We start from the raw sequence: 26,828 nt of genomic DNA on the forward strand, positions 1-26,828 counted from the left end.
CTTCAAAGGGGGCCTGGGCCTGCGTGGTGGAGGCAATGGTGTTCAAGACCTCGAAAGCCGGGTTGGTTATAGTCGTCGTGAGGGTCGCATTCGTTTTTCGCAACTGCTCGTTCATTGATTTCAGTTGCTCGTTTTCAATTATCGCTTCATACGACATCTTTTCCAATGAGCCCCAGCAGTGTGTAATACGCAAACACGCAGCACTGGAAACTCCATTATTATCGCTGTAAAGACAGCTCGCCGCATAGTCTGGATAATTCTTAAGTTTGGAATTTCCTTGCTTAATAAGCTAGGCTGATCCTCTCCTTCATCATTACCCTCCCTCCTGTGCTTAGAGGGGAGAGCAGAGGTTTGTGGCTTCTTTAATCCTCCTTTCTTGATAAGTGCTTTCTTTCTGGACGTGGCCGGGAGGTCCCGCTCTCCATTCTCCCAATTGTCATCGTTTTTGCCGGGAGAGTTATCAATCACAATAGCATCTTGGTCGTTTTGTGTGACTGTAGACTGTCTAGTCATCCGAAGTCTGTTCCTAGTCATGGAGACAGAAGGGGGGTCCGCCTCTGAGTCTTCGTCGCCTGTTAACTGGAATGTCTGTTTATATGGACTAAGCATAACCTTCTGCTTAATGGTATCCTCTTCAGCCATTGGTTAAAGTAGCAAATAGCACTATATCGAAGTTGGGGCAAAATAAGTCGGCTAAAAGTTCTCAATCCAGATAAATATATGGTCCAAAAATCTGCTATTCGAGACAAACAAAGTCACAAAAAGACATCCAACAGAATCCGAGAACTGGACGAGCACTATAGGTGAAGCAGTAGGGAAAAGGCCAGATATAAAACAGTTTTGTGCGGGGTAAAATCCTTTTTGAAGGTTACTGAAGGGCGTTGAAGAGGACGGTAACCTTATTTCCCACTAAACATCAGCCGAAAGAAGTGAGTAGGGAAACAGGATTAAGTAAAATATTCATCACGTTCAGTTTTTCGTGTTTGCTCTTAGTGCAACTATCTGCAATTAGGCCCCTTCTTTCAAAAAGTCACGGTATAGTCTCTGGGGGTATCGTCCGTTTCCGATCAGCAAACTACGTCAATTGCCGTGTGGAGGGAGGACCTCGGAACGGAACAAAGCTCACGTTGACCTTGGTCGCTGAACATTGTTCGCATTCACAGCCATGCTGCACAGTAAATTACACAAAATGAATATATATATATTTACCCGATGACAAGATAAGCATGCATTTGGTATTAGTCGGTAGCACTCATCTTAAGGAATCTTTTGATATCACATAGTCATTATTATTAACTTTGTAAATTCCGGGAGCACAATTATACACACCCGCACGCTGCACTTAATGGTAGATCTAGATGCATTGCAATTTCTAGCGTAATCTGTATCTAGATCATGTTTAGATGGAAGCCGCGTGTCCCTCCCTCCCTCTCCAATACCTGGAAATTGGTGAAATCATGCGCAGTTAAACCTGCGTGGAGTGTAATCTGACTCTAATTTCTTAAAGAATTACAAATTATTCTCAGAGGTTTCGTGGTACTTTCATCAGCATCACATACCAAACTTTGCGGAATGTGTGTTCTTAATTTATCTGCGCACCATGCCACTAAAAGAATATTAAGATCCCAAATATACATCGATTAGCATCTCTCTGGAAAGACGTACAACTCAATTATGTCTAACCATGTGAACCTTTTACTATGACCTTTTTTGGGACCACTGAGGCATATTTTAAGAAGACAAAGATCGGTTTCACAGGAATGTATAGTGTAGGACTAGTTCAGCAACTTCTTTGTCCTTCCATGGTTGGTTGCCAGACTCGTCTGATCTCAGTCCAAATGTCTGGGAAGTCGTAGAATGGGCTGTTCGGCGGATGGATTCACTATCAAGAACACCTGGAATCCGTGGTATGCAGTATGGTTGGTATAGGTTCAGGAGATGTTAGTGGACAACCGCAATGTATATGGTAATCGCGTTAATAATGCACAGGCATTACTTTGTACGTAGTACGCCACTTATTCGAAATGCAAGAGAAATCTAAAGTTGTGAATAGATTCGCAGTACGAAATGCGTCCAATATTAGGCGATACCAGCTGCCTAATATAAATTGGACACCTACAAAGACATGCCGTAAATGTGTCCATTTCGCAAAGTCTCCAAGCTATTTAAGTACAAAACAGCCCGGCGCTGATGAAGGACGGGCATCCGGGACGACTGTTATGAAATATTAACTGCGGCATCTACACCTGGTATCTCCTTAACTATTAAACTTTATCTCGAAACGAAAACCGGGCCAGAAAATGCGCATGAAGTCAGCGAAACGAGTTCAAATGGATCAGCTGAAGCGAGAATGATTGGGAGGGAGGGAAGAATGGTGGAATAGATAACGAGGCGAGATAAGGGAGCAAATGACGGACAGAAAGGGCAGGGAAATGGACCGGGAGGAGGAGGAGGGGATGCAGTTGGAGGGCGACGGAAGACCATCGATTTGTGTTTCTCTTCTCGACACAAACCACATTGGTTCCAGTAAATAACGGCCATTTGTGACGATTACCAGCACTAATGAATACCGGAAAATGTTCATTCAGCTGTTCGTTAGCGCGACTTTGTGAGATAAGTGGGCGCTACTAGTTGGGACTGCCTTATCTCGGAAAGGTAAAATACAACGCTGGAGAGCGCTGTTTTGATACAACCTCCCGGAAAAGCTGAGCGACCAGAAAATAATTGAATGTCCTCACTGACGCACCAAACAACTCCGCTACATCATGTAAAGGATCGCTACATCATCCCTTATAATGTTTCCCGCATCTTCGAACAAACGACTCGTCTCGAAAGATTTTAGCGCTGCCCCCCCTCCCATCCTTTCTCGAACACACGTCATCTGACGAAAAATACTGGTGTAATAGCTAAACCCGATGGTGAAAATGACACCGCAAACAACTCCAATGATGGACATCTCGCGGGCTGTCTCGGTGTATTCTTCGCGTGTGTAATCGCTGTCATTTCCATCATCCTAATGACCACTGCAGGAGCGACAGTTGCCAGTTCGCCGATGTGGAAACACAGTACGCTATAATGTACCACCCCATTACTGAAACCGTGGCTGCCAAGTTCGTTGCTAGGTTACGCACGTGGCACACGGAGTAAATCCAAGCCGAAAGTTTTGTAAAGAGACACGTTAGTGCTCATTTGTTGTCGCGTCGACTCTTCCAGCACCTTCCTCCCCTCCCAAACTCTCACTGCCCTCCCCTTTTCGTTACTCCCCCCGAAAAAATAGGAAATAAAAGAGCACGGCGCAGCTCAAGGCACTGGTAACGAGATTTGCTATAACTTAGCATATTGATAAAGAGAAAGGGGGCACGGAGGTTAGTTTCTGTGAGATACGGGTCTTTCGTTCGCGCGTAGCCGTTACCTGACAAACTCTAAGGCTCCGCGGCGCAAACAAAGTGCTTCTTAAGGAAGAGCGCTTGTCAGATCATGTCCGGGTACAATCCATCACTGTCATGCATGAGGCGAAGTACTCCATCTTTCCTTTAATCCCTGCATAACGCCACATTAAAGACGCTGTATGGAACGCAGCTACTCGTGCACTTACCGTTTCTCTTTAACAGCTCCGCTAAGAAGTTGCCAAGAAGATCAACTTCTTTTTTTTTCTCTCCCGCCCACCCCTTCTTCAGTAACCTTCTATTCTTATTTCAATGAAATCGAAAAAAAAAAAAAAAAGATCGAATGAAGGCTTAAGGTATTCGACCCTCACCTTAATCGCTGTAAACATGCATCCTATCGTTAGACCCTGACTAATAAATCCCCAGAGAATTCTAAAGAAATTAATTCGACGATTGAGTCTCTTCTCCTTCTTTAATATCGTGCCTCCTTTCAAGAAAATTAACCTAGGAAACCAGCTGTTCTAATACGTTCCATCAGCCATTTGTTTGTTTCTTCTTTTTCTTTTTCCAGGAAGGCAATTTCTCATTAACTAAAAACGGACATGTCAGTGTTTAATGATGTGCCGTACGAACTGTCTCATTAGAACGACGGAACCAGGAAGCCTGCACCTGACAACCTGCTTATTGATAAGAGCTCAACAAGGGTCCCCTAACTGAGTGACACTAATGAACAACTAGCTCTGGTTTCTTGCATTCGGCTTGTTTGCTGGCTCCATAATGAACGTCACTTATCTGGAACAACCGAAGACTGCCTTCAGAAAGAAACCATTTCTGAAAACCATAGAAAAGACACCGAATTAAACTTACTCCACTTATATTGAACTCCAGATCATTTCACTTAAGAAAACACACGAAAAGAAGTAAAGTATTAAATATTTCAATTGCATTCCGAATCTGATTTTTGATTTTTTTTTTTTAATTTTAAGTCGATACTTTACTAACTAGAAATTTTTATTTTATGTATCGCTGTAAAAGAGGATGCATTAGGGCCATAAAATGTTAGACTATACTCTTTATGATATTACCTTCTATATGCGGTCCTAAAAGATCTAGGAGTCACAAACCGGAAAGTCATCCTTAACCGATGCCAGAACTATTCCCCTCAATTAAATCAATTAACATGAAAATAAATGCCAAAACTGAAAAACGTCCTTTCCAATAACATCGTAACAAAACTGTCATGAGCACATAAACATAACTGCAAAATAAATCAGTTTTTGACTAGCTATTGCTAGTTTAATTTAACGACAAATCAACTATTTAAGTGAAATATAAGAAATGGAAACTGTGGTATGGGTGAGTGGAATAATTAATAAGCAGACATGGTTGATGCGCAAAAATAAAAATTCTCGGTTCAAGCACTTCGCATCTACTCTTCAAAATAAAGCCTCTGCTTATTCAATGGGTCTATTTTCGTATTAATTTACTAAGTACATAAAAAATACATTATTATTATTTGTTCATTCCCTTAGTCACAGAAAATGTTCTTGAAATGCGTATCATATTTCATTTTTTATAAAAGTCAGGAAGAAATAGTTAAAAAGTTTCGTGAATATTATGTTTTATGGTACGAGAGCTGAAATGAAAATAATTGAATGCACTTTAAACATTACACGATTCTGTTGACGACTAATTTCTAAACTATTGAAGTTTCGAGAAGTGTACACAATATGACAAAATAAAGGAAACACTTCTTATAATTATTACTTAAAATATGTATTTAGTAACTGTTAACTTAACTGTCAGTAAGGTTAAGGATGCGTTGTGTGTAGAGAAGTACAGAGTGCATAACTATTTTTTTAATTATCTTATAAAGAAACCCACATCCGCCATCTTAGAAACTGATCCTCGACGCTCCTATTTCTGTTGCATTCTTTAAGGATTTATCTTTTATTATTTCCTTATTAGAGAAACTATTTATTGTTCCCATAACAGTGTAATTAACAAATACTCCGAATGGTGGCGCTTTCTACACATTTCACTGCCTTGTCAGCAACTGTTGCTTTCATAATTTTGTCAACACAAGTTCCTCCCCAACACCAACCAAAACTTCCACGTAAAAACGAATGAGAAATTGAAGCCTTTTGCACAATACGAAGGTAAAGAAATCACTCGCTCTGAGAAAGAAAGGTTACAAGTACGTCGTCAGCACTGTTTTGCTATCATCGCTGAAGGTTTTCAATTTCTCGCATCAGTTAACCTCAGCAGAACTCTAACGTAAGGAGAGTGACGTGCTACTGCCATGACCCGTCTAAAACTTACCACTCCAAACAAAATGGTTAGCGAAAGAGTTTAAGAGAGCAAGAAAGACTGCTATGTTATAGAAAACAACACCCTTTTCTTTCAGTACCCTTTTTTTAAAAATAAAGAAGTGCTTTTACTAACATACAGAGTTAGCAACAAACAGTTTTACTAAAAAACAGTGAAAATGAACAAACCATTACGTATATTCAAAATAATCTTTGAACAACAATTCAATTAAAAAATACTCTGAGCCAATTTCATCTGCTAGTCTGTACAAAACGCTTTAAAAAAACGTCACATTTCATCACCACTTGTTGACCTCTGCAGCTCCCACATAATTTTAAAATAGCTACTAGCCCAACAATTTTTAAGAAATAAAATTAATTGAGTGGTTTCCTTTATTATTTCTATAGTTTTTTCAACTTTAGGAGTTATATCTGCTTAAATGGTGTTATGAATAATACACCGTTTGTTTTAACACATACAGAACGATATAATAATAATTTATAAGGCTAATAAAACTGTTGTGGTGACTTTTTGAAAGTTAATATTCATAGTTTTCTGCTGATACAGTGATAGTAAGAGCGATTCCTACGTGATATGGCTACAAAGTTTAAAGAAAAAGCAATGCGCTGATACCATGACCCTTAAGAAAGTCACCAGTGAAAGCTTTATCGTGTTTCTCGCTCATATACCCTTACAACTTACAAGGATAGGATATTTCACGTCTGTCGGAGGGCGAGTCCGAAATTCCTGGATAAATTTCATACCGAAAGTTATGAATTGATGCAAGAAGTTTATGTTGTCTGTAATGTTGAAGGGGAAGTTTTGGTTGCGAAGGGAGATAATCGAATGTACTCGTGTATATGACAATTCTAGATCAGACAGTGCGACGGCAGGGGGGAACTGATGAAACATTAGACGAAATTGATCGTACTGATCGAAGAATAACTGCAGTTGGTTGGATAAAGAGAGTGTTTAACAACTTTTAACCATAAATCTTGAAATTAAAAAATTCTGTGCGAATTTGGTGCAAAACGTTTGACTCATAATCAACAAGTGAGGCGAGAACAGGTTTCCAAGCAACCTTTTGAACAAAATGCAGAATTAGAAATGATGTCATTGTAGCAGAAGCTATACGGTTATTTCAATATGATCCATAGAGAAAGGACTGTGAAAACGCCGGAAGGCAATGAGTTCTCCAAGATCGAAAAACGAGAGGACGAACAATCACAATTCAATACCATAATCTTCATTTTCTTTGATTAGAAACTGTGGCCCACTCAAAATTGGTTTCCTGGGGCTTAATTTCCAATTGGTAGGATATTTTACTTTCATATTCTGCAGCTTTCGGGGCAAAAAGTGTCGAGGACACAAATTGTGGTCGAACAAATGGAGACTACACCACGAAAAAGCGCTGGATTACCATGCGATATCGGTGTGGAAATATCTGACGGAAAATATGGATCTATCAGATGGAACTTCCTCCTTATACCTCCAGTTTCGCTCCATCTGAAATCTTTATGTTTTCAAGTATCAACGCCAGGCCGAAAGGGACACATTTTGGCCATTTGGAGAAAGTCCAAGGTCCTATTTCTTTAAGCTCTGAAACATTTTATTGCAAACGTTTTGATAAAGAGGCACAACAATTCTGTTTAGAGAAAATTCAAATAGAGAATTGAAATTTCAGTAAGGACTCAACCAACAAGCACTTTTAGTACACTTTGATCTTAGGTAAAAGGCCGAGAAGCGAAAGAACTTTAAGTACAATAAAACACGATTATTTTCTTCATGAAAGATACTTAGTTATCATTTCATCAAGAACAATAAACAAATGTGTTTTCGATAACAATATCTCTGTTGATAAAACAGGTGACAAAAAGTAACGAAATAAAATGATCTAGGTGAGTACTTATGTGTACATCATTTCAACCTCTGCGAAATATGGTGCTTAAAATTAAAATAAATTATCATAATGTCAATCAATTGTTTACATGATTATGGCTGACAATTAGACAAAGCCGTAATCCTCGGATTTGTCTACTTAATTTAAATTCTGTATTCTTGAGATGATGGCAATCAAACGTGATCCTAAGTGTAAATATTTGTGATCTAAACATACTCATACCAAGTTGTGTCTTTAGCCTACTTACCATCTGTCCTGAAATAAGATAAGTTATGACTGTCATAAATCCTTCAAAACAAAAAGTAAACATCTGTTCATATCTATTTCATATATTCTCTGCATTTATTCCTTTTTGTCAAGCTTCAAAATATATATATTTTTAAAAAATGTACCTTTTAATTCCGACTGAAATACCGATTTTCTTGTAACTAGCTTGGAAGTAGAATAATTGAAATAATATTGCTCGTGCCAGATCCTAATAATACAAAAATTAACATAAAAATAAAGCAAAACCATAAAATTATACGTAACAAAAAATAATTAAAAAAATTATAGAAAAATAAATAAAACCAAAAATAAATTAATAATTTGTCAATTTTTAAATTAAATGATTTATTTAAATTTTAATAAAAGCAAGTTGCTTCTTTAAAAATTAAATAAAAATATAAAAACAATATTCATCAATCAAACACCTGTTTTTGCATTATTAATCTAATTTAATATTGTTTTTCCTTATTTGTACAAACAGAAAATCGATATTAAATTTCGAACCCAAATTATATACAAAGCCATCTTATATTTCAGTTTCGGTGTGTGCTTATCAGCAAATTTCATCTTGCAGTTTCATCTTGAACTTTTTGTTTCCAGGTGCATCTGTACTTATATTGCCAACATTATGAATAAAAGATAAAAGAAAATGAGAGTGGAAATTGTTTTCAATCACAAAATACAAAACTGCCAATCTATTCATTGCGCATTATATTCAATGTAGGCAACCGGTGAATAGCAATATAATTCCATTGGTTTTTCTTCTCGATGTAAAAGTATTTTTTCTAAATATAAAATGATCATAATTTCAGGAAGAAGCATTCTTGATATTCGAGTAATACGCAATTCATGTAAAGTTTGTGTGTTTATATATATATTTTTTTCTCTCAATAAGATGTTTAAATTGAAAGTTTTTACTCTTTGGCGATTGTACCATAATATAAAGCTTTAGATTAATAAAAGTAGCTCAAAGCAGTTTTTAGATGCAATGAAACTGATTTGTCAAGATTTATAATTGCAGTTTCATTAAAAATTAATTAGGGGAGACATTTGACGAAGAAAATATATTCTCGGTTGATATGAGCACAGCGCATGGAACATTGACTTCAAAAGGCTGAAATAAAATCAGTCTCATTAAATATCGAAAACTTTGCTTCAGACTAATCATTTTTTATAGACAATTAATAATGAATCATGTTTTATAAATCTTGTATTACATTAGTCTTCCTACAATGATATCCAGCGTTTTAAAATAAATAAACAGGGGGATTCTGCAATTGTGTCTAACATTGACAGCCAAGGGGCATTTATCTAAGATTTGTGAAGCATCAATAGTTTGTTTATTTATTTATTTTTATTATTTCATGAATATTACAATTAATTAAGTTATCTTTTACTGGAAAAAAATTAACTTCACTACCATTACTTAAATATTATGTTAAGATTAATCTTTAAATAAAAGGGTAGAATCTAGAACACTTTCTTAGCAGATTGCCGGCTTAAGAATTATTTACAGTATGAGTACCGATTGAGACGCGAAAAATGTAAGTTTGGTTGAAAATCAAATATTTATTCAGAGGTAATTTGTTACGTTATTTAAAGCATCTGCGAGTCCTGCAACTCGATCAGTCTAATTTCATCTTTCCGCTAAGGATGTCGTAGAACCTGAAGAATTTTTTATGCTTTCTTTACAAGAAGATAATTATATATTTTTTGTTTGTTTTCACTTAGTCATAAGTATCAGATGAAACCTTAGAAACGACCGCAGACCTATTTAAGTGCACATTGATTATTTGCAATTTATGGATATTACACTTTTTTTAGTGAATTATTCCGAAAAATTACCAAATTGTAGGATTTTAATATCACTGGTTTAATCATTTTGTTATTCAAGTGAGAAATTGAAAGAAATTACCCGCAAAATAAGACAGATTTTTTTTTTCAACTCTAGTCATTTTTTCCTCCATCAAAATAAGAGAATAACATACCAACGGAATGTTATTCCGTTAGTCTAATGGTACTGCTTCTAGGAACATATTTTAATTAATAGAAATAAGAGCTATTTAAAATGCTTATTTATTTCTTAATCTTTCAATATAATCACTATAAAGAACGCAAAATGTATAACAGGAATTAACTATTTTGGGTGCCAGAAAAATAGCAGTAAGGGGCTCTCGTGGCGTTTGACGACATCTTATTCAATAACTTATAATTGTAAGCTATCAGTGGCGTAGATAGGATTTTATTTTTGGGGATGAGCCAAGGTCCTAAGAGAATGATATTTTAGTATTTATGGTACACTTCTATACTAGTTTGAATTAAACGATCTATGGCTTGTCATATATCGAGTGGCCGAAAAAAATTTTACCAATTATACGGAAAAATCATTATTTGTGTACCTTCATGCTTTCAAAGATAAATATTCTAAGAAGAAAAAATATTAGAAATAACTTTGTCTAATATTACTGAAAACGTATTGTTATTACTATTATTAGCGACAGCGATAAAAAAAATAGTACTCTTCTGAGACACAAATATCACTTGTTCCACTCTTGACAGTTTTTTTTTTTAATTTAATTTAATCATGATTATAATTACTGTCTTATTGGACGGACATGGCTACTATCCCTATTTCACATATAAATCAATAAAATCAAAACTTACACAAAATAATTAAAAATACTTTCACGAGAAAAGCTTATACTAACGTTTAGGAATTCTGTATAATAAGATATAGAGAGCACTGGTTATGCTTATTCTTACACCTATTTGGGGTTCAGGCCGAAGTGGGTTTTTTTACCTTGGGGGAGAGCCCTTCGGCCCTCCCCTATATCAGTAATCACCGAAATCAGCACTACCAAGCTAAGCATTTGTCCTAAGTCATCTATTATAATTAACGACGTGATTTCGATCAAACTCTACCCGATTTCTCGAGACTAATTGAGCGTAAGTAATCGTCATAGACATCAAAAGAATTTTAGGTGAAAATTTCCACTTGTATTCTTACCCATAATTCCAGACTGTTTTCAATGTGCTACGAATGCTTTCGATGAATGAGTCAACAACGTGCATAAATTAAATAAAGTCAAACTAACAAGCTAACCTTTTCATTTGAACTCCACTACTTACATATTCACAGATAGCATTAACCATGAACAATCAACTGTATATAAAACATTCGATTATAACAGAACGCAAATATCTTCTGTTACTAAATGTTAAATTCCCCATATTATAAATAAGATAAGCTATCTGAATTACTTTGCATTTAATTACTATTAGTATGAAGAAAACTGAGAATAAATTTAAAAATATGAACATACATTTCATTTTCCAAATCTTTTTATAAAAATAATTTCTTAAAAACAAGAGTAAAGTTCATTTTTATTTTACATTAGTACATAGTGTTTGGAGAGGTTGAGGGCGCCACTGGTAGTTCCCACAACTGCGCCATAAGTGCTCTTGTGAACTAAACATTACTGTAAAAGCCAGACAGTGTGCGGTATGTGAGCAGTATAATGTTGGGTTCTGGCTTACGGCTCCCTGATGGGAACCCACGTTGCCCATATTGGTAATCGATTTAAAAGTTGTATATAAAAATCGAAAATAAACACACTAACTAACAGATCACTGTTATTTATTTCAATAGGAAACTACATCCGCCAATAGCGTATCCACTATTATGTATGCTATCCAGAGTATCTCATAGGAGCGCGTATAAAACAGAGCTGCAATACATTCAGAAGTGGTGAGCAATTACAACAGCTATAGTTACACTGATACAGGTATGCGTATGTTACACATGTCTACTTGCATTGCAGGCGTCTGTCAATAGTTTCTACGATGGCATCCATAGTTTTAAAAGTGTTATCTCGTGAGTAAAAACATTTTTTTTGTTCATAAAAGTATCACCGATTTGTCTTATACTGGGATCAAACACTCAAGGGGACTAAAATGGCTGCTTTACCAAAATAACTTTGTTTTTGTATTTGGTTTTTATGAAGTTGCAGAATACTTTTAAAATGCAACGAGTGCGTTAAAATATTAACATTCCTTTTTTCTCCTACGTTTGTGTTAATACATTAACATACTGCTTGCGTTAAAACATTCGGTCGCTGATTAAAGAGAATCGTTTTATGGTCAGATAGTTTTATTTACACTAAAAGCTCCCCAGATATTTCTCGTTCGCTTCTTTTCATTAATAATAGGCTGGGATTAAAATTTTTTTATAAAAACTATATTCAGTAATTTCGGTCCACGATCAACAAGTCGTTTCGTTAAGTACGAAAATAAATACTTAAAGAGGTTTGGCTGTTTACACAGCTACAAAACTCAAACAGCATTTTTCTCTTCTGTCAATCTCGTAATTGGTTTCTAAGCGTAGTTTTCTTTTCCTAATGTGACTTAAAAATTTAGCAGTGCACCTAACAAGAATAGATTAACTGTAAACCTATACTCTCTGAATAAGTCAACTCACGTGGCACATTGCGTATCGTTTTTGTAGCTATGATCCTGTCGCATTACATTAATTTGCATACATGCACGCTGCCTACACACTTGCTCAATATAAAAGTTTTCTTTCCTAGGACATATACATTATAGGTAAAAACAGACATTTATAAAAATCTTATTTCCTTCTTTATTATTTTTTACTAATTTTAATCCGATGTTCTGATTTTATTGGTACAAAATCCAAGACTTTTTTTGTTTTTCACTTCTAAAATTTCTTAGCGAATGAAATTCTGTTATATTAACACCTTCCGAGGCAGTTTTCTTAATCTTAATTTTGCTGAGACATCGCTAAAGAAACTTGGACCAAAGAGAAACTCCCCCCTCCCTCCCATAATGAGATCGTCGCTTGGTAAGCACAATGTTAGCTTTACTAAGCAGAATGCCGCTTATCTTGTGATGTGTCATCGTCTTTTCCTCGTTTTCGCTGGATGCACACTCAACGGCACTTCTCCCCCAATTTAAGTACTACCTGTAGATCAGGTGATAATTATTTTAGCTTTTCATTTCGTTTAGCTATTCTCTCTCTCCTCCTGTGGTTCTTTCATTTATGCAAATCTTTTCGTTGATGCCATATAGCGATCTCTATATTCTACCACCCCTCCTCGGTACAATTACCCTTAAATTCCCTTATATTTCAGTAAAAAAAAATATTTGCATAAATTCATCTCTTACTTCCCTCAATTTACCATAAAGCTAAATATCCAATCTTCTTTTAGCTATTGATCTTTCGTATTTTTTTTTTTTTTTGTTTTACTTTAAAAGAGTTTAAACCAATTTATATATGCTTTTTTTTAAATATTAATCTTTCAGTAACACGGAATTCAACTTTCATAATTCAAATTTCATTGTCAGAAAACTAATGGTTGTTCTCCACTTAACAGATATTTCCCCGTTTAACAAAAAGAAAAAAAAAAAAGATACCGAATTTCAGGGCCATTTAAAAATACTATTTTCTTGAAATATTCTTGGTAGACTAGAGTTTCAGGACATATTGGAACTTCTATTTTGTCTTTCGGGTATTCCCACGTGGTAAATTTTTGAAATTCCAAGTTCTAACATTTTTTTTTCCTCGCGCACTAAGAGCATTTTCCCATGACAATTCTTATAAAAATCACTGTCTTCCTTCTGTGGTCAAGATTTTTACAGAGTGGCTGGAAGTTGATGTCCCACTGGGAGACGAGGTACATTGGCAGAGATGAATCACCAGTCACACACACAAACACTAGAAATATAAGTTTGTAGTTGCTGTGGTGGTACAATCAGCGCCTTCGGAAAGCTAAAACAAAACGGTAACTTTCTCCCAGCAGCTATTTGACTCCCTTGTGGTATACTGCAACCAACTGCCTGTTGGTTACTATAGAGGTGGATAAAAACCAATGAAGATCCCTGAACAGAAAAAAATAACGAATGAATCGCACTTCTTTGAGACTATAAATAGCCCTTGAACATGCCCTGGTTATACAGGGTGCATTCTAGTTTCTTGTCTCTGTAGCATCGTAAGTCAGTGGACGGCCAGGACGCTCACTGAGGTCAGTTTGCATTCCGGAGGCATAGCAACGCGTAGGGTGTTATCACCTACAAAGAGGAGAAAATAAGTTTTTAGATAAACGTATTTGCTACATTATATACAAGATAGATATTCAGAGTTGCAAGTTCACTACAAAATGCAAGTTATACTAGAAAAGGTTTATTAATTGCGAAAACAAATGCTGAGGGGACAGTCATTTATGCATTTAAATGGGTTGAAAATGGACGTACTAGTATATCGAGTAAATTAATCAATACACCATGATTATCAATAATAATTTATTCTGTGAAAAATTACACAAGGGTTTTACAACAGAAAAAAACATAATTATATGGATCTATGCTAGTAACTCGATAGCAAGCCACTCAACAAACAAGTGGTATAAAATAAAAAAATAGAAAAGATTCAGTCTTTCGATATGGTTAACATAAACTAGACGTACATTTCCACCAATAGCAAGTGCCGACTGAAGCGCCACCTGCAATATATTATGGACGATTACATTTATTTATATTGTTAATAATTTTTAAGGATGAAAAACGGATATTTCGTTCTTAGTTTTATTCATACTTTTATAAACACTTAGAAAGAAATTAAAAATAAAATGATTATTCCATTTTTATATTTTTGATGCAGTTAATTATCTTGTCAATGGATTTAACTAGATAACGGTAATTCGTTTAACTACATGGAAGGATCTTTTTGTGGTCCAATCGTGTGTGTGTGCACTGGATAAGCCCATGAAATAAAGTGCGGGGAAGAAATAATGAGCAGCGATAAACATTCCCTGATGCTTAAAGAAAAAATAAAAGGGGCAACGGCGCTTAAATACAATGGATGAGTTTGCACGGGGCAATTAGACCAACCACCTCCATAAGCCTCGGGTATTCTTCGTTTGTGCCTGAGAACAATTGTGATTCGCTTACATTAAAAAAGAAACAGGTAGCGAATGAAGAAAAAAAAAGGAAGGGGGAGGAAAAGAGGATGATAAAGCGACACTATTTGTGTTGCAGTCAATCGTAGTTTAATCAGAGTAGGAATTAGATGGAACTTGACGACCGGTTCTCTGTACATTAAAAGAGAGAGCCCCAAAAGGAAACCAATGTCTACAATTACATTTGCAATTCTGTTCGCTAATAATGCCTTTACAGTCAATACGTTTTCAAGGAAAGAACTAAAATCTATGGAGGTGACCTCTTCACCGCGAATCATTTATAAAAGTACGAATAAATTAAACTGGCAAACAAAGCAAAACATCCATTTACATCGGCGCTGATGCATATTTAAATATCTAGACGTTGTCTGATGAATTAGTGATGCCTTTTACTTCTACGGGATGCCTTTTGAGACTGCGATGTGCAGAAGTATAGCGTGTATTTCCTCTTGAGATTTCTGTACATTGATTATACTTCAACCGATCTTTGTGTGTTTGCCGAAGCTGGTGTGTGTGTGTTTTTCTATTAATTTACGGAATTACCGAAAATTTTCTCTCTGGCAACTTCTGTGAGACCTTGAGCAGTTCTACTAAGCAAAGAAATACATCTCCGTTTTCGTCCTTACTTGCCGAATAGCATATTAAACTCTCTTTATTCTAGTTAAGCATAGCCAGACTTTTTGTTACTAATTTCATTCTAATGTTGGTGAAGAAATATCCTTGTCAAAGCGTTTATCTTGTTCACTGAGAGTACTGTAAGGAAACTTCCTCTTGAGATTTCTGTACATTGATTACACTTCAACCAGCGACCATCTAAAGAGGCAAATGAATACAAGCTGTATATTCCTTTTGGGAAAACAACATCGTCACTTACAATGGACCTGAATGGATTTTTTTTTATTGTTATTTTTATATAGAATCACTTGAGAACATCTCTCTCTCGGATTCTTTACAAAAGTATTTTGCCCAAATAGTAGGAAATTAATAAAGAAATAGGCAAACCGAAATTTTCCATTAAGACCAATATTGGTAAATTTGTCACTTGATTTATAAACGACTTTACTAATATTCCAAAGATCATTCATAAATAATAGTCATGAAATTTCAAAGATTATTCATAACTGGATTTGAGATGGCTGTTTAGAACCAGCGCTGAAATTCGGACAAGGTCTAAAAGAAGCCTGTAAAAGTTGTCCCTACCAATATGGAATTTGAAAATAATCCTTTTTCCACATGGAAATGCGACCATATCAACTGCACTAGTAGCGAGAATCTCATAAATTGGACACCTGTCACTAGGTATGTTTATGTGAATAATCCAAAATATTGAAGTAAAGGCTGACCAAGGAAATCATAAACTTCGTCAGGAAATGTTTCATGAGATAATTGCATCTTGCGAGATTCAAATGAGAAATTCAAAATTTCTTCATTTTGAATCAAAGAGAATTCTCTCCCAAGAACTGGAAAGAATTTGCCATGCTTAAAAGTGAAGAAGAGCTGATGATTAAAAGTGAATGAGATCTTAAAGGAAACAACAAGACAAGTAATCAAATCCTTGCTTTGTGACCATCCTTGGAATCAGAAAAGTCCCCACGCATTTAAAATGTTCACCGCAATGTCCGATTCATAGACATTAGTGAAAGGTGACAATTGAAATAAATAGCCATAGTTCTGTAAAGATGGCTTAATGACAGAAAAAATTATAATATCCTTGGTTAATGACAAAGTATGACCATATGGACCGGAGTAGAATCATCACCATCCATTGAGATAAACATATTGCGATGTTTTCACAATGGATGCAAAGAATGAATTTCAGCATAATTTCCTCTAAATTTAGTAAGGCTTCTGAAGCGGTCTCACAGAATGACTTTGGGGATGTAGTATTAGAAGTAAATTTATTACATTGGATAAAAGGATGGTTAAATCGTTGATGACATATTCACTATAGCGGGCTATTACTGTCCATGGTCCAATTTTATGTTTACGAATTCACAGGGATCTCATTAGTGATATTCGTTATGGGTCGCTGTTGGTAATAATATTAATCAAGCCACTGATGAATGCAATACGTTTGATATCACAGCGAGATGATGATACAAAAATTGGTTGCAGGGAATTTAAAACCTAGATGAATTATTCTGACGGTCTCAAATATCGAAGAAAGAGATTTAGGGAAGCTTATACAATCTTATAAGAAGTGCTCAGAGTAGCGCAGGCAGGTGGCCAAAATAGCACATGGAGTTTTGTCGATGACTTGCAGGGACATTGGCAGTAGAGACAAAAAGAAGTGATTATCACTTTGTATAAATATCGCAATGGTTCCCAGCTTTTGAAAATGAGGGTGAAACGTCTGGGCTAAGACAATAGCCATATAGAACCTTGCATTACGCAGGCAGAAGAAACTTTGTACAGGATTCGGATATTTTAATACTCGTGCTATTTAATTTTTTCCGCTACTGACTCTCAGTGATGGATTTCTTGGTTGCTGATCAGAGTAATAGTGGTAAATGATCAAGCAAACTTATATAGCAGCAGCGAAAGTAATAATAATAATAAACCCTACACATTTCACCCATCCTACCCTCCAAGAATAAGTCTAGTTCTTCCTTGAATTAATTCAAACCATCCACTTCCACAGCAACAGGCGGAACTATGCCCCAACAATCAACTACCGCTGGCTGAAGGCAAACTTCCGGACATCTATCCTGCAACCACCTTCCTTAGCATTAGCATATGATGCAAGAAAGCAAGCTTATGCAGCAACAGCCAAAAAAAAAAAAAAAAAGAAAGAAAATCACTCATATTTCACCCCTCCGTTCGTTCGAAATACCTGTCCAGCTGAGCCTTAAATTTATTTAGGATATCAACTTCCACAACAAGGGATGGAAGCCTGTCCCACCAACCAACTACCCTTGGGCTAAAGGCAAATTTTCACACATCTATCCTACATCTGTATTTCCTCAGTTTGAATTTATACCCTCTCAGGTGATTATTCTGAGCAACAGAAAGAAACCCATCGCCATTGAGCATGCTCAAACCATTCAAGGCTTTATACACCTCTATCAGATCACCTCGCCGGTGCCTAGTCTCCAGAAACTGTAATTTGCAAAACTTAATCCTTTCTTCGTAAGAGCAACCCTTTGTTCCATTCACTAATCTTGTTGCCATTCTCTGTACTCATTCCAGCAGCTCTACATCCTTCTTGATATGAGGCCTCCAGACCTGTATATAGTACTCAAGGTGTACCTGACCATTGCCTTATACAAGGGAATAATCACCTCCTTATCACTGCTAGAAAAATTCCTGTATATCATTGACAAGACACCATGAGCTACTCTTGCAGCCCATCTGCACTGCTCAGAAAACTTCATTTCTGCCTGCACAATTACTCCCAGGTCCTTTTCGTTCTCTACCACTGTCAGTGTAGTACCACAGAGTTGATACGTCACTCTGGGGTTGCTGCTTCCCATATGTAGTACTTTACATTTGTCAATGTTAAACTTCATTTTCCACCTCTCAGCCCATCTGCTCAACCTTTCCAGATCCTGTTGCAGCAGCATAGCGTCAGTAGTGTCCTTAAAAACCCTGCAGCCGACCGGGCTAGCCGAGTGGGTAAAGTACCTGCCCGGCAACCCAAAGGTCGCGGGTTCGATTCTCGCCTCGGGCTTGGATCAAAGTACTGCAAAAACCTTGGGAGGTGCAATATGGCCACAGAAGCCGATGCGCCAACAACTACCAAATCAAATCATTAAAAACCCTGCTAACCTTTGTATCGTCTGCAAACTTGGACATTAAGCTTGATATACCATCATCAATATCATTTATAAATACAGAAAACAACAATGGACCCAACACTGAACCCTGAGGGACTCCACTAATAACATTAGTCCACAATGAGCAGTGTCCATTGATTACCACTCTCTGTCTTCTCCCCCTCAACCATCCCTTTATTCATAGCAGCAATTTGCCTCCAATGCCACACTGCTCTAATTTGTGCAGCAGTCTTCCATGTGCAACAGTATCAAAAGCCTTTCTAAGATCCAAATAAATAATATCAAAGTTATTCCAGGCATCCAGTTCTTTTGTGACTGCATCATAGTATCCAATCAAGTTGGTCAGGCAAGACTTTCCCTTAACAAAACCCACGCTGTGTTCGAGCTATAACTGAAGTCTTGTCTAGATGATCCTGCAGTGCTTCTTTAAGCAGTGCCTCCGTTAATTTTCCTGGAACAGAAGTTAAACTCACAAGTCTATAATTACTTGTGTCAGCCTTTGATCCTCCTTTGTGAATTGGGGTCACATTTGCACATCTCCAGTCTATCGGTACCACCTCCCCTGAGTCCAAAGAAGCTCTCATAATTATGGCTAAGGGTTTGCTTACTTCCTTTGCTGCCTCCTTTAATATAACTGGATAGATCCCATACACCCCAGGTGCCTTTTTTATGTTTATCCTCAACAATTTCTCCTCCACTTTCATATCAGTTATTACAAAATCATCTAGCTCACTGCCAGAGTTTACTTCACCTCTGCAATTTCCCTCCTGAATAACTCCTCATGGGTGATGAGGAGTAGATGCAAAATACTCATTTAGTTTGTTAGCCACCTGAGCAGGATCCTCAGCTGTTGAACCATCAATATCCAGTGGACCAATCTGATTCATCCCTTTCGTTCTAGAGTTCACATAGGTAAAGGACTATTTGCTGTTTTTCTTTGCATCCTTGGCCAAAGATTTCTCATAATCTGCCTTTGCCTGCCTAAGTTTTGTGACTTGGTTGCAGACCAGCTTATATCTATCATAGGCTTCCGTGTCACCCATTAATATATATGTATCCCCAGCATTTTTCTTCTCTGCCATATGTCTCATTAGTTCATCTGACATCCACTTAGGCCTAAACCTTGAACAATATTTCTTAGTTGGTATGTAAAGCCTAGTAGCTTCTAAGATAAGTTCTTTGAATGCTTCCCATTTTGAATTTGCTGTTGGTAACATCATCAGTTGGTCCCACTGTATAGAATTTAAATACTGTCTCAGACCATCGTAGTCGCCTTTACGAAATCAAAAACCCTTCCCTTTACCCCTAATGGTAGGTACCTCTTTGAGTAAATCCCACTTCAGCACACTGTGATCACTGCCACCTAGTGGTTCCTTTATCTGCAGATTCTTAATGCATGAAGCATTAAGATACCTTAACTTGAATTTATGTCCCCTCATGTGTAGTCTCAGCAAGAAGAAGACATTCAGCTTAATAAATCCATTCAAGGCCTTAAACATCTCGGTCAGAGCAACACGTAGGTGCCAAGTCTCCAGACGCTGCACTCTACAGAACTGAAGCTTTTATAAGTAAGAACACCACCCTTTTGTTCACTTCACCAATCTGGTTACCCTTCTCCGTACATATTCCCGCAATGTCCGATTCACAGACGTTAGTGAAAGGTGACGATTGAAATAAGTAATCATAGTTCTGTAAAGACGGCTTAATGACAGAAAAAATTGCATCCTTCTTAAAATGAGGCCTCTAGCCCTGTATACAATACTCACGGCCTTGTACGAAAGGATAATCAAATCATTATCCATGCTAGCAAAGTTTCTGTATATCATCGACAAAACCTCATGGAGCTGACCTGGCAGCATCTCTGCACTTCTCAGAAATTTCTTATCTGACTGCACAATTACCCTCAAGTTACTCTGGGATTACTACTATTCATATGAAGTAACTTGCATAATTTTGTTAAGGCAAGGTACTGCATCTTCAGAAAATGTGACGGAAAGACTGTGGTGGTAAACGGACGATTCATGGCTACGCAACTTAGAGAAAACCTGAGAAAAAAACACAGGCATCAACAACAGAAGAAATTCATTAACCCACCCTTCACGAAAAGACATTGAGCTTCTTGTACTCAAACATGAATCCACCTCTATAATTAATTTTCTACAGAATTCAGCAATATTGTAATGCAATACCGAAACACAATTTTGTTACTTTGATAAGAAACATATTCTCAAGATTGTGATGGCACGAATTACCTTTAGTGGTTGATCAATCAGTGAAATGGACATTGACATAAGGAATACTGAAAATAATGTAATCCCCTTAGTAATCTTTCTTATGAACAGACTAGCATTTTTTTTCTCTTTTGTTATCTGTTTCTCTTTTGTTGTTGTTTTTGTTTTGTTAATATACTACTGGTATCCTCTGAACTGTATGCACACTGTGGTCTATGCTTTGTTCTCAATAAAAATAATAAAATGAAAATTTTTCTTAAATTCACCTTTTATATCAGATAGGCATTTCAACTCTCTATCACATTCAGTTTCTGAAATCTCCTGCAGTTCATCATCCTCTTCTCTGTGTGTGAGATCCCTAACGTCCTCCTCACTCTCGTTGTCCGATTCGTTTACCCTACAGGAAAACAAGAAACATGAATTTTCTCTTTCCAATTATAGTTTCACTTAAAATACTCTAATAGAGAATTTTACCATGACATTACTTTTCATCAATATTTTATTAATGCAAAACTGGATTAAAAGCTGATTATACATTATTATATTTAAGTTTAGGGGCAAATTCAAAATATCTAATCAAAATCTAAGTCCGTTATTTCGTTCAAATTCATGAAGTCTTTGGAGGGGACAATGGCTGCCAGTCCATATCAATTCAATATTATTGAAAAGTAGTAAGGAATGATCTTTTAAAAGACTTTATACATGTACGTGTTTTAATGGGACGATTTACATGTTGTGCAGGCTCAGAAACAGTTCTAAAAATTCCTCCAGTCTCCGACATGATTCGAACTTACACCTCTCCTAACGAGTGAAAAGTAGCGAGACCAATATGTTGACACAAGTAAATTCAAGTTAATAAGCATCTTGTTGTTGTTGCAGTAGTATTTAGGAGCTTCAGCAACTAAAGCCATATTGCTCCGCGTATACTGTCTGTAAGTTGCATGTGTTCTGAGGTCGCGTTCTGTTTGATGGACGAAAAACCAGAGTTTTTGGGAGAAAAAGCCATGCTATTCTCGCCTGAGACTAACTCAGCCACGTTGTGAAAAAGGCCCATAAAAATTCCTCACGTCATCGATGGAATTCGAATTCAGGTCTTTTCCACCCGGGGGTGGGGAGTACGGCGATTCTACCAACTGTGCTATGCACGAGGGCGATAAACATCTTCTTGGGAGCCGTCGCAGTAGCACATTCGATATAATCACTGGCCTTCTCCACACCGAATGGAAAATGGCCGGCTCCAAATCCCGTCAATGAGGCGATGAATTTTTATGGGATTTTTTTCACAACGTGGCTGAATTAATCATCTCTGGCATGGGTAGTATGGTGTCTCATGGGTGACATCAGCACACATGTACGTCCATACGTGTGAAGACTCTCTGGCACTATTTCACGATCCATAGAGGGCTGAATGAGCACACCCTTTCTCACCCAATTTATACCCAACGTAGCTGGTTATCGAGAGAATATAAAAATATACACATCTAAGTTAAGTGGTTAAAATACACCTGACTGATGAACAACGTTAAGGACGATATTACGTATCATATGACTATTTGTAAACTTCTGTAACCTTTGTACTCGTGCCTGATTATAATCAGAACAAACTAGACAGTCGCTACTAGTGACTACTATAAGTAGCTAGACATATAACGGGAGTACACTCGCGCAAATAATTACACACGAGCACAGAGCAAAATTCTGACACGTCCATCGTAATTTTTTTTCCCCATATATATATAGCTCACTGAAAAGTTTGTGATTCAAATCACTTTGAAGTGAATTATTATACATTTACTTTTCAGATCAGAATTTTAGCATTATTTTTATGACTTCTTTTCTTCTTTTTCTCTTTTGTTATTTAACTTTGTGACATTCCTCTTCCTTCTCCATTCTCTTGCATCCTCAGTTCGTTCAACATCCATCCTTTACCTCTCCCTCTGTGAATCCCATTAACTTACTCCACCCGTTGCCATGATTCTGAATCCATTCGTATTCAACTGTCATCCCCCCATCTTTCTACACCACCTTTGCATTCTGAATATCTTGCATAATTCTACAGCTAACGCTTCTTTTTGTTTCATATATTCCCTTTCTTCTTTTCTAACCCTGTCCCTGTGCGTGTAATTTAAAGAGATTTCAGATTACTCTTGTGAAACTGCTCCTTTGTATCCCATCCCTCGTTCCCTCTCCACCACTCGTACACCAAACCGTGCCAGAGTAACTTAAATCAGCATTCATCCTTAATCACGGGAGCAGTTTATCATTAGCGAACGCGCTACATGCAGAAGACATTGGATATTTCATCGGCAGGCTTCGATAAATGAGAAGAAACATGAAACTTCACCAGAATTCATCGTCAACAAAGCAACTGTCTTTGCTCCTTACGAGACATCGATTTCCGTTTTCCTCCTGATGTTTTCTAGAAGATTTAGTTGCAAAGCTCGGATTCATATTTCAAAATCGTGGGGAGGGGGGTTGGGGAAGGAAGAGAGCCAATTGAATTTCGTGTTCTACGCACAAAGAAGTTATCAAAGTTAGATTTTCGTGTGAATGCCTGCGCATAATTTGTTAGGGAGAACAAACCACTGTGACGGGCATCATCCGAGTTCGTTCGTGGGCGACAACTTCATCCGTGGTTTATTCATTTTCCAATGTGACATTCTGCTTAAATCAGCATCTGCAGTGGCTCAGTGATTTATAGTTAAGCGGGTCTAATTAATTTTAGAGATAAGGTTAACAAACAAGCAGTTTTCGCTGACTTCTGGAATAAAATGATTATTTCGAATGTAATTCTTTTTATCGCGAATAAGATATGGCACTTGCGGGCATGCAGCGCAGTATTCGACTTAACAGGAAGCTTAGCAGCTTCCTGTTAAGTCGAATTCGAGTAATTCAACTTGACAGCATTCAACAAGTTAAGTTGAATATCTTAATATTTAAAATATTACGATTTTCTTTTTGAAGTTTAAAATTTGAAATTTATTCATCGATACCTACCAGTTTCCGACATAATCTGCAATCATAGACAAGTTGTTTGTTCATTTGTAGACAGAGCAAAAACATGCTCTGAAAATGATGAGCATTTCTCACTGGTTGAAACTGCAGCTGGGTGTGAGTTTGATGTGGAAACTGCAACAGTTCAGTTTCTACCTCAATGGATTGGGGGATGGGTAATTGAGTAGAGGTCTTCCATGATAAATTTAATCCCATCTTTCTTGTTTCAGTTAGCCATGCCATGAACCCACTCCCCAGCGATTGAAATGTTAGAATAATTTAAAAACATTGGAGCAACTTAAGTGATATTTCTGTTCATTGATGAGGGAGTAGAGGAGAAAGTTATCAAAGTCTGCTGATGATTTAAAGGTAGGAAGAGAAGTTCATAACCAGAACCAAGCCATTTTGCTTCAGAATAGCTTAGATCGATTGCGCAAATGATCTGAAAATTGGTAAATAAAGTTTAATATTTCTAAATGTAAGGTTTTACAGCTGAGGAACAGAAAGCCACGAGTTAATTATAAGCTAGGGAAGAGAAGTTAATAATGGCTCAGGCTGAAAACGCCTTAGAGGTTATGGCATGACGAGATGAAATTTACCATTTAGTGTAAACAGGAGCTTGGCAGGACCATGGATGCTCAACCACTGAAATATTGCAATTTTTTTGGAAGGGAGGATCGAATTATATCACAAGGACTTTGGCCACCAAAATCTGCTGATTTTACGGCTCCTCACTTCTTTTTCTGGGGATTATTAAGCAGAAACTAACGAGAAAAATGCACGAAGCATTTATGAGCTCAAAGCAAGCACTGAAATTATATTCCGGAGTGTATCAATGGAGGACACGTCCAGCTTGTTTATAAACTATTATTCGCTAATTATTCTGAGAGGGAGAGAGAGATTTTTATCCTGCTCCATTATCTTTCTCACCCATTCAACTTCATCACCTTGTGTCCGTTGCCACGAATTCCCAACTCCAAAGTTGAAGAAACGAAAGGAGAAATGTTTCCTCAGTTTGCACAAACAAACACGTTTGCGTGCTCGTCTCTGGCTGTCAATATTATCTGGGGAAGTGAGCAATTTGGAAATAAAAATCACCGAATTTATCTCCCTACTATCGGCAAATCGACTACGAATAACCCTAAGTACTAAGTTTTCTCTTCTTTCTTTTCCTAGCCCTTCCTTCTACATCAACAAGATTGGCAGATAGAAAAGAAAAATCTACATTACAAACTTTCGGATAGCGGAAGCGTCATTAACAACTTGACACTCGCCGCTTTCCGTCGACCACTTTGCACCTTAATGTCAGTCGTCGGCTACGTTTTATTTTATTAGCTTGCAAGCATTTTGGAGCTTTTTATGAGATCGTTTGCACACGTACTTAACTACCATCCACTGCAATTTCGGAGATGCTTTAATGGGCGAGGATAAGATGCCATTCCTCAGCGTACGGTACACTCCAAAGGATTGAAATTATCGCCCAATCCGTGGACGTGGCACGATGTTATTTCCCCTGCAAAGAAACTAGTTGACAATGAGGGAAATAAAGCGCGCCTACTTTACACATTTCAAGTGATGCCAACTTCCTTTATCGTCATCATTCCAGAAACGTTAATTTTACAGTGTCGTATTTCGAGTATTCATATTCAGTAATGGTAATAACAATGATAAGACATTCTTGCATATTTCTGGGCAAGCCGAGCGCGCTTTTAGTTTAAACAAAATCTCACAACTGCTCCATAAAACGCTTATTCTGAAAATAGTCGTGGCCAGAGTAGTGGAACTGCGCAGACGCAATTCGCAAGAATAACGATACGGCCATTTTGCGAGAAGGTGAGTTTTTATGGAGAAGAGATTGCGAAAAAAGAAACTGCTCGTAAACCAAGTTTCGTATTTGCGAATCTAAATCTGCGCCCTTCTTTCTTTCTTTCAGGCAGTTCGTTTTCAGACGAAATGAAGAAAGTCTCCCGATATGGTGCAGTGATGGAGGTAGAAACTTTACTTTTATGGTCTGATACCCGTCTCGAGGACAATTATCAATAACTTATGGAAAGTTTATCAAGTATATACACTAGCCGACCAAAAAATTGGGAAACTAAGGATATGACTGACTCCTATTTTATATATGCGCTGCAGAGAGATGTGGTTGCACTTAATGCATGAGATACAGGTGCTTTGTTTTTAATGTAATGCAATATAATATATATAACTTTAATGTAATTTTTAAATCCGTATAAAAATTAATTGAATTAAACGAAAAGTTCGATGATATTCGTTCATTAAAAGAAATATCATAATACACCGCCAAAATTTTATTGCATAATGATTAAACCGATTAAATGGAATAAGTTGGTAATGGATTGCTAATAGATAGTGGAATCATTCAGAAAGGCTTTTTGTGAAATTAGCACAGATATAGGATACATCAGTCAAATAAACAAATCTTCCCACATCACCCACCCATCCATCCATCCACACCAAATGCATCTCTAGTTCTGCCTTCAACTTATTTAAGGTGTTGACCTCCAACTACTAAAGATGGAAGTTTGTTCCAACTATCAACCACCAGCTGGCTAAAGGCAAATTTCCGCTTAACTATTCTACAATCGTCTTTCTTCAATTCGAATTTATGTCCCCTGAGGAGAGTAATCTCAGCAAGAGGAAGAATCCCATCAGAATTGGGCTTGCTCAACCCATTCAAGGCCTTATACACCTCAATCAGATCATCTCGTAGGTGTCCAGACGTTGCAATTTGCAGAACTTAAGCATTTATTGGTAACAGAAACCCTTTATTTCATTCACCAATATCGTTTCTCTTCTCTGTACGTGTTCTAGCAGCTCTACATCCTTCCTAAAATGAGGCCTCCAGACCTGTATACATTACTCAAGGTGTGGTCTGACCATTGCCTTAAACAAGTGGACAATCGCCTCCTTTTCCCTGCTAGAAAAATTCCTGTATATCCTTGACAGGGCACCGTGAGCTACTCTTG

General features: G+C 37.0%; 1 protein-coding gene across 3 annotated transcripts in view; it reads right to left on the reverse strand.

Annotated features, from left to right (window-relative positions):
* Positions 1–8,016: 8,016 nt before the first annotated feature.
* The window catches only part of LOC150084399 (cell adhesion molecule Dscam1-like), a 395,640-nt gene continuing 376,828 nt past the window's right edge, over positions 8,017–26,828 (reverse strand). Inside the window, exons 26-27 of one of the 3 annotated variants that reach the window (XM_090375205.1) lie at positions 21,111–21,241; positions 8,017–8,071 (exon numbers count right to left, since the gene is read on the reverse strand). In XM_090375205.1, the coding sequence (XP_090231331.1) occupies positions 8,025–8,071; positions 21,111–21,241 (178 nt within the window). In that variant the 3' untranslated portion in view covers positions 8,017–8,024. Of the gene's footprint in view, positions 8,072–13,311; positions 13,951–21,110; positions 21,242–26,828 lie in introns of those variants that run through there. The other 2 variants (XM_090375204.1, XM_090375206.1) reach the window with 2 other exon arrangements.

Source organism: Mastigoproctus giganteus, chromosome 6 (assembly GCF_048544385.1).
Source record: "Mastigoproctus giganteus isolate SK-2022 chromosome 6, ASM4854438v1, whole genome shotgun sequence".
Lineage (NCBI taxonomy): Eukaryota > Metazoa > Arthropoda > Arachnida > Uropygi > Thelyphonidae > Mastigoproctus > Mastigoproctus giganteus.